At 34.5% G+C, this 12,625-nt stretch overlaps 1 protein-coding gene across 4 annotated transcripts in view; it reads left to right on the forward strand.

Annotated features, from left to right (window-relative positions):
• The window catches only part of PHTF2 (putative homeodomain transcription factor 2), a 71,734-nt gene that overhangs the window by 40,964 nt on the left and 18,145 nt on the right, over positions 1–12,625 (forward strand). For 3 of the 4 annotated variants that reach the window (XM_052789603.1, XM_052789605.1, XM_052789604.1), the window contains exons 6-10: positions 328–493; positions 1,190–1,354; positions 6,438–6,639; positions 7,596–7,754; positions 10,985–11,203. In XM_052789603.1, the coding sequence (XP_052645563.1) occupies positions 328–493; positions 1,190–1,354; positions 6,438–6,639; positions 7,596–7,754; positions 10,985–11,203 (911 nt within the window). The remainder of the gene's footprint in view (positions 1–327; positions 494–1,189; positions 1,355–6,437; positions 6,640–7,595; positions 7,755–10,984; positions 11,204–12,625) is intronic. The other variant, XM_052789606.1, reaches the window with a different exon arrangement.

Below are 12,625 nucleotides of genomic sequence, written 5' to 3' on the forward strand. Positions count from 1 at the left end.
TTTTACCTTAATTTAAAGCTGACAGAACTGGCTTTCCAAATGTTTCGGGTTCTTCCCCCTTACCTCATTCTGCTGCCTTTTTTTGAGCAGTAGGTGTAATACCACAAGTGTAAAAGAAGAGGTGGATATTAAGACAGTAGGCAGCTGTTTAAATCTTTGTTACTGCCTGTTTCATTGCAATTACAATCCCTTCCTCTCAGAATTACATGGGTTGGTTTAAAATGCAGGTAAAGGACTACATCTGACTGTTTCTCTTTTTAACAAAAGCCTTGTAACGAGTTGGCCATTTCAAATATTGAACTCAACTTCATTTCCATTCTTTTCCAGTTGCTGCTGTAGTGTTGTTCTATACAGCCCAAAGCCCACATAATATACCTCTGACTGAAGTAATTGGGCCAATATGGCTAATGTTGCTACTTGGAACTGTGCATTGTCAGATTGTTTCAACACGAACTCCTAAGCCACCTCTCAGCACGGGGGGTAAAAGAAGAAGGTATTGTCTATGTTGAAGTACTTACCATTTAGGATTGTTAAACTATTTTCTAAAGAATGTGCATGAAAAACTGTAGGGGTTTACAGCCTCTGCTTGGCAAGAGATGAGAAATTGGTGTTCTGTTTTTATCTGAAACTTTAAAATGGGTGCTTAATTGGTGCTCTTTAACTTCTACACAATGACTAATTTAAGCATTGTTTTATTTGAATTTTAATGCATTGAATCTGACGTTTTGCCTCAAAACAGTTTGCATCTGAATAGTGGTGGAGTCACAGTATTTATATTACTGCAAATTTAGTTTTAGAAGTCTGTGCAATACTCACTAATAATCTTTGTGGGAAACATACATTAGAGATGCTATTGGAAGCGTAGAACTTAAGTCTTCCAGCACTTCGCTGAGTATGGTTTGCTACAGTGAATTGTCCCATTAAAATGGGAAAACCTGCAGTAGTGAATTTTGCAGGTCTAAGCCTCCGATGATGAGATGAAATGTATTTTGGGTTTAAGTGTTATGATAATGAGTAAATGTTATGCTTAGTTTTATTAAATGGAGTTTATTAAATTGACATGATAAAGCTTTAGCAAAATATTTTGAAACCTTGCTTGTTTTTGCATGCTTAAACTGCTGAACACATTATAGAACTACTAGATTGCACTTATAAAGCTACCTTCCAATTTTAATCTCTTCTGATGAAGGAAATTAAGGAAAGCAGCACATTTGGAAGTACATAGGGAAGGAGATGGCTCTAGTACCACAGATAACACACAGGAGGGAACAGTGCAGAGCTACGGTACAAGCACCTCTTGCAGTATTGGCGCTGTCTTCAGAGATATCTGGCATGCTGCTTTCTTTTTATCAGGGTTTGTATTTATTCAAGGCTTCGTATGTGTTAGAGATGCACTATCCCTTTTCTAAGTAAACAATGATATAATGATTAAACTTCTGATGATCTGTTTTTTTGTTCTTAATAGTAAACTCATCTCAGTATTTGAACATGTACTAATGTGGTGTTTCTTGACTTTTGTAAATGCTGATGCAATAATTTTGAAAAGATTGAATTAACTTTTCGTTAAATTATATTTTGATGTAGGAGTACTCTGTGGGCTGTCAGGAACGAACCAACTCAGCTTCTCAATTTTAATCCAATGAGAAAATTCAACTCTTTAATTTTACTTTATTACATTAGCTGCTTACTGCTCTGAGAGAATGCTTATTGAACTCTATCACTGTCATCAAATCACACTTTCTGAAGGAAAAGGCTTCAGGATTCAAATAGGCACAGTGTTTAGTTTATAAACAAACATTGAAGATACATTTTGTAATGATTGGTAGAAACATCTAACCCTGTTACATTACAGAGCTGTTTTGCAAATTATTGATTTGCTAATGCAATGCTCTGGGCAATTAAAAAGTTTTTTAAAAAAACATTCTGTAGCAGTCTCTGTTCAAGATATGCTATACACACAGCATTGTGAGTGCTATATATTAGCATTTATTAACAAGAGAAAATATGCTCATAAAATAGTATGAAATTGAGAAAAGGGATACTGCAAGTTATTACATTGATGTTTTGTTGTGCATGTTGCATCTTAAATATGGCAACACTAACATGTCTGTTGTACTTGTGATACATGCTCTTAACCACTGGTAAAGCTTATCTTCTGTTATGTTACATTCTGGGAATATCTAGTTGAAACTGGAGAAATTTAAAAAAATGCTTAAAAATATTGCAAGAGGAGAGTTCATTTGCCTTTTTCCTTTGTAGATGAAGCTAGCTTTGACAAACTATGAGTCATAGTAATAGACACCACTGCTGTTCTTTGGGTCTGTATGCATTACTTTCTGGTATGTTTGGAGTGCAATCTTGTAAACTTTTGAATGTTTTCCATTCATTGAAGATACTGAACTGCAATAAGAAGAGGGGTGTTGGAAGATTATTTTTTTTCCTTATCTTCCCTTCTATTGGGGGCTCAGAGTGTTTTCAGTTGAGAAGGGCTGTGTGGGACTTGCTCTAAGGATGTGTTTATACCATTTAGTGAGAGGTATTGTGTATATATATAGATGTTAAGCCTCATTGATGACTACTTAGTATATACAGTATCTTCAAATGATAAAGAGCACAGGGTGACTGAGAATGCTGTAAGTAGGTCTTAGTCATTTGTTACCTCTTCAGTTGCAGAGGCATAGTTGTTTGTATGCCTGGAGCCATACAAACCATATCAGGAACTTGTCCAGCTGCAGAATAATCTTTTTTCCTAGGAGATCATGCAGATCAGTTTCTTCATGTAATTTTTTTTCTGGTAGTGCAAACAGTTTTATCAATGCAGTGGGATGGTAAGAGTGGGGCTGGGAATGAGTAAGCAGGAGAGCAGCATGGAGTACATTGACTACTTGGTGGTGTTGCTGAAGAAAATCTTATGAAACCTCAGTGCAAGGAAGCTGTACAGTGACATCTGTCCTGTTTCTTAAGACATATTTTGAAGCTCTTTAGATAAGCACATTAGAATGTCTCATTAGTGTTTATTTACAGCAGTTTTTAACATTATATTAAGCTTTGAGATACCATTTTCTGGAGTTTTAAATACACGTCTTAAACACATGGTTTCAAAATTAACCTCAGAAGTTCGTTCTTTGCTTTGGGGCAGGACTCTGTGTACCTAGACCATTTGCCTACACTCGGGTCACTGGTAATCTGGAACTGTGTATTTAATAAATATCCTTTTGAATGGCAGAACTCAGTCTGACTGATAAAATATAATTCTAAACTTTAATCCAGCACAGGGGCAATTTAGAAAATACTAATTATTAGTTTCACTGGAAAGGAGGGCAAGATCCAAATCAGTAATTTATTCATGTTGTACTGATTTTGGGACTTTGTTCTCTGTGTGTGTCTTTACTCCAATTATGGAAGTTTTACAATTGTAACTTCTTTAAAAGTTTTGCGGTGTGAAGAGGGAGGAGAGGGGTTTTTTTGACCAACCCCAATGAAAATACATGGGAATAGAATACTTGATCATGAAAATCTACAGTCTTCCAGAAACCTGATTTAAATCTTCCTTAATATTTTCTCTATCTAATGCATGAATAAGACTGAAAGTCATTCTTGACTTAGCTTTTGCATATTTTCAAGCTTTTCAAGACCTTGGGTTTATTCATGGTGGTGTCCTGTCTTGCTCTTAAATACTTTTTATTCTAGCATGAAATTTAAAAAGTTGATTAATGACATACATATATAAAAATTGTAGGAAACTATAAATTTCTATCAGCTATGGAAGTATTGTTCATGTTTGTTATTGTTCTTCTTTTAACACAGTATAGTGCACGAAAGCCTGACTTTAAGCCCAAATTTATGCTTTTCTGGCTTGAGGCTTACACTTAAATTCAGGGATTCTTGCAAAAAATAACTTTGGTTTCTACATTAGAAACAAATGAAAGACTTCAGTCAAGTTACCTGTTTTTCAAAATGAGCCTTAGTTGATATCAGACTAGTATTTGTCTTACAGTTTTAGCGCTTAAACATTGCTTGAGTAGTGAATTTCTATCTGAACAAATTATACATACATACATATGTTCTTTTTTTCTCCTATCTATTCCAACTCAACTGTGTGAGGCTACTTCTTCCTAGTAGCTTTCAAGTTTCACATGACATGTATAAAAACTTCTCAAATCAAACTTGGAAGAGTTGTCCTGTTACTCTACTCATACAGCTTAATAACTTGAGGAGTAAGTCTTTCTGGCTGGATGTGTGTATGTATGTGATGAGAACTGCATTCCCTTCTGCACTGTTAAAAAGACATTTTTAAGTGCCAAAAGTGTATTTAATGCATTAAAAATTGGCCTCTCTGGGTTCCTGCTTATTGCAGATAATTTAATATTAGTGGTACTTCCTTAGTGCTCACAACTGAGCTTACTGAAACTTATTCTTTTACAATGAGTTGCCACTGAAAGGCTGATACTGGCTTTATTCCAGAAGTGGAACAGCAAATGTTTCCATTAAATAATAAGCTAAGCTTTCTCTATCTTCAGTTGTCTTATCTTCATTAACTTAGTTAAACAATGACATTATTGAACAGCACAGAAATTAAGTTCTAACATGTTTACTGTTGATAGTTTGACCTTTTTGTCCAAAGCCTCAATAATGTTTTAGATGATCTTAATGGACCTAGAAAATTAAAACTTTATGTGTGAACTAGCACACTGGTAATCTGCAAACAGGAGGCTCACTAACTGCGTCTCCACCACAAAACACACACTAAAGCATCTTGCTCTTTACCTTTGTAAACTTATAATAAAAATTAATCCATGCAAATATATAGTAACTACAGAAAGTGTTTCTGCTGGTTTTGTACTCATTTAGAAATAAAGTTGACTAAGAATTTTAGGAATAGGTCAGGGAATAGTAGGCGAGTTCTATAGCTTCCCACAAGAGAAGTGGAACAGCTGTTACATTGGTTTTAAAAAAAAAAAAAATGTTGTTAGCTTATTTCCAGGAAGCACTGAGGGGTGGTGGAATGAGATTAAAGATGGGAAAGGAGGATGAAACACCTTAGTAATTTAGTCTCTTCTCTTCATTATTTTGTCTGCATTGCAGCAGATGAATTGTTCCTTTTTGGATTTTTCCATTTTATCCAGGTCTCCCTAGCCATTTTTTGTGTTACATCTCCCCTGTATGTGTGGAATACCTTATCTTGGGAGGAATGCGAGGCGACTATCCCAATTCTTCTGATTTGCTTGATGCACATATTAAAGAGGAATTTAATCTTCTGCTGTGTAATCCAAGCTCTCACAGAATGCCTTGCTCCTTAAAGAGAAAGGGAATGCATATTCCCTCATAAGAGTACAAGATCAATTGAACAGATTCTTGATAGTTTTATGACCTATGTCCAGTGTTCTACTTGTAATAAAAATCTGGAAACTTGATTTATAACACTTGGGTTTTTTTCCCCACAAGTGTTCTGGGAATCTAACAAATAAAATCTAATAAATACAAGATATTAATTGCTTTTCTGATATTTTTTTTTCCATGTAATTTACTTTGAGAATACAGAAGCTTAAGTGAGGACTTAAAGTAGTCTCTATCGATAAGGTAGCAAACTGCTATTCCTTTTTATTCCTTTATCGACTGCACTTTCTAATTTGGAAGTGTAATCATCCAAACATTTGCTTTGAGAAAGCCTTTTTCTGACCTGAGATATTCTTGCTGCTACATCTGTTGACTAGATAAGCGCCTTGATGTCTAGAGAATGTTTTGGAAGACTGTTCATCAATATTGGTAGTCTTAAGAATGATAATACTGAAACATAATTCATAAACTTATTTTGTGATTTGAAAACAAGTTTAATTAGTGTGTTTGTAAGATATATCAAAATATGTTGCCTGGGGTGTAACTGGATAATACGGAAGAGGGTAAATCACCTTCTGTTCAGTAGAGTTGTCAATAAGCAGAGTGTATTTAAACAACAACAACAACAACAACAATCTGTGTACAGAGTACTAAATAGCATGTTTGCAGCTTCAGGAAATGGCATACTTGCTTTGAATTAACAGCACTTAAAGAAACTTTTAGCACACCTCCTTTTTTTGTTAAGATAGAATAGGGAAGTTTCTCATTGATGTTTGAGGCTTGTGGTTCTTCTATTGCCAAAGTTGCTGTGAAGTTTTAGTTTTAAAACTTAGGTTTCCTTTTCTCTTCTTTCAGTAGCTAATAATATAATTTTCTTTCAGACACTGACAGTTTCTTTTGTAACAATTTTAGGAAAGGATAATGGGTATTATTCAGAAGATGAAATAGTTACAAATATTGCATCAAATGTTAATATTATTAGTTTGCAGTCATCTTAGTAGTGAAACTAAAACATGAGTTGAGAGGGATAAGCAGGATTTAGACTGGGGAAAAAATTGAGAGAATCATTAATTTAATACATATGTTTGTTTCAAATATAGATCAAAGAAAGCAAAAAACTCTATAGATAAATCTACTGAGACTGATAATGGCTACGTGTCCCTTGATGGGAAAAAGACAGGTAAAAGCAGTGAAGAATGTATGCAGGCCCATGAACGTCATTGTGAAGTGATTAAGCCAGAAGAGTCAGGGTGGAGCACCTCAACAGTGAGAGATGCCTTCAACAATCACAGTCATCACAAAGTAAGTGTGCTTCGTTGCTTTCAAAGCAGGATTATTAATTTGTCAAATGATATGCGAGTGTATTTGTATGATGCTTTTGATGCATTCTTATCTACTTTATCCTTAAAAATATTTTAAAAATGAAATCAGGCTTAGGGTCCTGGGGCCAAAAATTATGTTAAGTATTCTTATATTATGTTAAGTTGTCTTATATTCCTAGCCTTTTTCTTGTAGGATGATCATGACTGACATCTAAACATTCTTTGCCATTCTGTATTTCAGTGCATGAATTTGTGTGCTGTCTTTTATCTGTGGGTTTTTCCAGACCAGCTAAACTTTACAGGGTTCTATCTGGTGATCTCACAGTAAATGAGAATATACAAGAAAGTTTCTGACAGCTGAATGATCCTTCGCTGCCCTTTTTCTTTCTGTTACTGTAAGGGCTACTTTTAACTTTAAAATTAGGGAAGTGGAAAGTGGAATAAATTAACGATTGGAGTATTCTACATGCAGTCTGTAGCACTTTGTTGTTGGAAGGAGAGGTAAATGTTAACTTTGTACTGTATGTGTTGATAACTCAATGTTATAGTGTCTGCCATCACAATTTTGGTGGGGTTTTTTTGTGTGGGTGTTTTGGGGGGGTGGTGTTGGGCAGGGTTTCAAATCTTCTGGATATATTGCTTCTAAGCCTTTCTTGGTAGATTTGGTTTAGACAAAATCACATTTAAAACAAGAATGTCAGAATTGTTCCTTACTGTAATATGAACTAGCCCTCCATCTGAGAAATGCTTATTTTAATATCAAAATTTCTGTTTTACAATTCCTGCTGCACCACTTAATATTGACAATTGGAGATGCATTAATATCTGATTTAACTGAGCATACCTAATAATGTTGCAGAAAGAAATTTGATTTCAGTAGGCGAGAACAAGACCTAGTATGTATGAGTGTATGTCTTACTATATTTCTTACACTAGGATACTCACAGGACTGTGACAAATTTATCAGATGAAGTTTCTAGTGAGGAAGGGCCTGAAACTGGATATTCTATACGTCGCAATGTAGAACGCACTTCTAGTGATTGTACACTTCGAAACAGGAAATCTCACCATTATAAGAAACACTATCCTCTAGAGGTATGTTCTTTTCCATTGCTTCTTTTCTGTAAGTTGTTAAAACTTCTTGGTTTCTTATTGAATAGATATATTTTCCTCAAACCTTTTTCTCCTATATTGGATTTTAGGAGTCTGTTAATTGGAAGTCATGCTGGTGGGGGACAGGGATTTTTATTTCTTTTTTTTTCATGACTGTTTTGAAATTTAGAGGTTTTTATTTGGTTGGTTTGAGCTGCATCCTATTTTTCAATTTGTTATAAGGAGCCTAAAATATATTTTGTAGATCTTGCATCAGGGTATGGCCAATTCTGTTGCTGTCTTTTGACACCAGTTATCTCCTCTGGAAACTTGATTTGTTACAGAAATAGTAGTAATTGGCAACATGCAAATTTTCATCATGCTGATGCTGCTGTTCCTTTCCATTTGGTTAGTATTTTGGATTCACTAGCCTTCTTGTGGAGAAGTCTCATTGACTCTACCTCTGAGTTTTCATTCCCTCATGTTTATTGAAACAATCCTTTAAAATATGTCATGAAATCTCAACAAAATTGTTAATGCATAAAAATACTGGAATTTTAAGAGACTTGATGACATCATAGCTTAGAAGAGGGGAATTAATAGATTCCATATTAACAGAGTCCTTAATCGTAAGGACTCAGCCATTGAAAGAGAAAGGGATATGTTATGTTGTTTTTATTTATTTATAATTTTAAAGAAATTATGCTCTCTTTTGCTAATGGTGTTTAACTTAACAGATGTATGGAACGTTATTTTTTTTTTAAAGGCTCTATTGCCATTTTTTCAGTGGGACTATGAGAAAAGAGTGTAAAGAGTAATTTAAGCTCTGATAAAAGTCCACTTAGATGGGTTTAATAGGCAGAGCCTCATGAGTAAGCTTTCTACTTGATATGAGAAACATCTCCTTAGAAGGGTTCAGATACTGCTTTCTCTGATAACAATTGCAAAGCCTTGAAGTCGATGCTATGCATAAAAACATTATTAGATAATCTTCTCTTCTAGTCTTTCATTTATTTCTTACAGACTTTGTTTAAAAAGATCCAGAGGGCTAATTGATTTGAGTGTTTAATGCCTTATGCATGTTTGGTTCAGGATAACTGAATAGGTCGATGCTTGGAAATGTTTGTTTTATATTACAGAAGATGTCTCTTGACTGTGTACTTGTGCAGCTGGTAATGCTTGACAAGAGGAAGCAGAAGGACATGATCGCAGTCAATTTTTTTTCAGCTTAAATATATTTTCTCCTGCATAGAGTGCTTCAGAGCTTGGGAAGACTGTGTAGCTATCTTCAGAAAGTGAAGAGACTACATTTGCTCTGTGTGTAGCTTTGGCAGTAATATTTTACACTTGTTCCCCATTTACTTATCTGCCTGATGCCGTGAAAGAGGAAGCCTTTCTTTGTTCTTACCAACTCGCCTCCCCCACACGATTACAAAGGAAATGAAACAATAGTTTTCAAATCTCTGAAAGCTTTCTTTGTATTTAAAAAAAAAAAAAAATTAGTGAAGTCAGTGGATATACTCTCAACTTTTGTCCTACATTTGCTTTTATCTTCATGTTTACTTGTCAACTTAATTGTTGTTTGAGCAAGCTTTTTTAATGTTCTTATTTTATTAACTTCAGGACTCAATGGTACCCAGTAGTGACTGCCTTCTATAAATTATATATGTATCTATATATTTTTTTTAAGAAAAAAATAGTTCAGACTCCTTCTGCATGGATGTTATCCCTCATTTTTTAAAAGAAAGGGAAAGAGTTCAGACCAAATTTTTTCTACATATTTATTTACAAAATTGCTTACATAAAATACATGAAGCATGATTTGCAGGAAGAACGAAGAACATTTCTTCAGATAGTAATGTGTTACAAATCATATTAAATTAGTAGGTCTGCTGAAACATTGATTATTTTTTTCAGTGTAAAAAATTGTTTATATTCTCAAACTAGTAGAAAGAAATAAATTTTGTGTTAAGAGGGAACGGAAGTTGCCAGAGGACAGCGATGAGTAGGATGGTACTGCTTTTAAGATTACTTATCTGTCTTGCAGGAAATGGATTCTGTTTACTGTAGAAAGTAGTTTAAAGCTCTGCATTCTTGTTCTGAAGACAACATTAGATTGTTTTGTATGTATGCATGGGGAGATTTGAATGTCCCGAACTTAATATTTTGATTTTTTTATCTAAGATGTAGGTAAAAGTTGAACATAAGGCATGCTTGTTTCTCAAGTACAGTTTGTTTAAAATAATTAAAATTTTATGTATGACTAGGTAGGTTACACATCTACCCATCATTAGCTATGTATACTCTTGCTTATTTTTCCTCTATACACCTGATGCATAACTGTTCAAACAAGCTCATTCTGTCTTTGAGAAGATATGTTAGAGTAACAATGGGGGTATGTGATTTCTAGGGGACTTTGAGAGTCAATTCCTCTATTATTACAGGCTCTTACATTTAGAAATGTACTTCTGGAACATATCAAGCCTGCTTCTAAAACTGGTTAAACTGTGTCCACACTGCTTGCTTGAAAGGCTATTTGAGTGCCTCAGGTCTTGGTTGACTAGAAATATCTGTCCCTTCTTCCTCCAGGGCTTTGCCCTTTCTAGAGAAAGAATTCCTTACTATATGGGGAAGTTAATAAGTAGCTAAAGTACTTCGGCTCAAACAACTAGAGGCAGAAGATCAAAATGTCAAATTAAATTAAAATACTTTGTGAATGATGCTTTTCTCACTCTCTAGCATTTCTCTATTACAATTTCAGTCCAATGTATATGGCTTTAAGCCTCACTTGTCTTTCACGTTTTCACTAAAATAATGAAGCTGTGAAGTGTTTTAAGAGGCTTAATTTATAGCTTATAAAATCAGAAGTTTGAGACATAGTTGGAGTCTGTGGCTTGATAATTGCTGTTAAAGTCTAAATTAATGAGTTCTAAAAATCTGTAAATTAATTATTTCCTTTTAATAGTTAATATGATTTGATTCTTCATTATGTGACCCCCTCCCCAACAAAGCAGGGACCACGGACTGTTGCTTGTTTGTACAGCATCTAAAAATGTGCAACCTCTTAGACAGTCCTTCAATAAACACGTAATTCTTTCTGATAAGAAAGATGATGGATTGGAACATAAAAACCAGATAGATGTGGATTCACTAATTTGAACTTTGACTGTTCTGTCAGGAAACAGTGTAGAATAAAAAAGCTGCATTAATTCCAATGCATATTTTAATTTCAGGATACACCTAAATCGGGTACTAGCTGCAGTTCTCGGTGTTCAAGCTCCAGACAAGATTCTGAGAGTGCAAGGCCAGAATCGGAAACCGAAGATGTGCTGTGGGAGGACCTCTTACACTGTGCAGAGTGCCACTCTTCCTGTACCAGTGAGACAGATGTAGAAAGCCCTCAAGTGAATCCATGTGTGAAGAAAGAATACAGAGATGACCCATTTCATCAGGTTGGTATCCACAAATTTTGATTTTTTTACACTACACACAAGTTCAGTGTTATCAGCTTTATCATATGTCAGGAGGCCTGGGAGAAAGAACTCTATATTAAATGGAAGTAACAAAGCCAGAGTGATCTGATAGAATTAAAACAAGGAAAATTTGATTTCTGCTACTCAGTCATTAATTTGTCAAATGAAGAGGATATGACAATATACTGAAGTAGCCTACAGAATATTTGAGTGTTTGAATCTTAGCTCTAGTTCAGAACAAGTACTGGTTGATTTAAGTTTCCTCTGTGGTAGATGGTTTGGGGGGAGGGGTGTGTGTGTTGTGTTTTGGGGGTTGTTTTTGTTTGTTTGGTATTTTCCTCTAGTGGAATTACTTTTTTTGTGAGCGCATATCAGGCATCTTTCTGTTTGCTTATATATAAATGTATATATGAAAAAGCAAACAAAGATAACATACATAGTATCTAATATTTTCGATATGTATATGTAATGTATATATATGTGGTGTTACATATGTATTACATGTCTAAATTCTATTTAGATATAATATTTCTAGTTTTACCTTAAAGCTAATAATTTCATTTCCCTTCTTTAATGCTATTCTGTAGCAACATATAGGCAGTCATTTCTGAAAATTTTAGGGTTTGTTGGACAACACTTCAGTTGCAGCCTGCCTTGGGTTAATGTTGGACAGAATCCATTTTTAATACTTGGTCATTAACAATCAAGCATTAGTCTTCATTTGTTAAAATCCATTCAGATGTCACAGTGCCAGTTATATTTGTAATACAAGTCTTATCTTTAAATTGCATTGCTAATTTGAACCACTTAAGTAAAGAGATGGAGAGAATGTGAAACATTCTTCTGGGTAAACATGTCATATGTGTTGGTAGTGCATCATCAGTACTAAGGAATGCCATGCAAGAGGTGGTGTTAATGCTAGCTAAGGAAAAGAATTTCAAATGACAGGCTTTTCACTCATAGCCAGAATTGAAAATGATGTATTTGTTGATTTTTAACCCCCTGCCCACCCTCCAAACCCCAAAAGAGATAGCAATTTGTATTTCATTCAGTCTTTGCTTTTTTTGTTTATTTTTAGTTCTTCTTGCTTACATTCTATATAAATACTAAACCGGAAGCCTTACAATAGGGAGTTGAATTGCAGTATATGGATTGACTTTGTTTTTCTGCAGTTGAGTGTTTTTCTGTTTGATTGTAGATTGTGGATTTTTGAGTTTCAGCTTCTGGTGTTGATGCTCCCTCTACAGGGAGACCTTGGAAATCTGTGATTAAAGAAGTCTTGCAACTAATATTTGCCTTGTTTTAATAACATAAACCAAACTTTTTCATCCAGTGGAAAAAAAAAAAGGGGGGAGATAATTGAGTACTTAGCAGAATACAAAGATTTCAGATAAATACTGA

The sequence above is a fragment of the Harpia harpyja genome, chromosome 6 (genome assembly GCF_026419915.1).
Source record: "Harpia harpyja isolate bHarHar1 chromosome 6, bHarHar1 primary haplotype, whole genome shotgun sequence".
NCBI lineage: Eukaryota > Metazoa > Chordata > Aves > Accipitriformes > Accipitridae > Harpia > Harpia harpyja.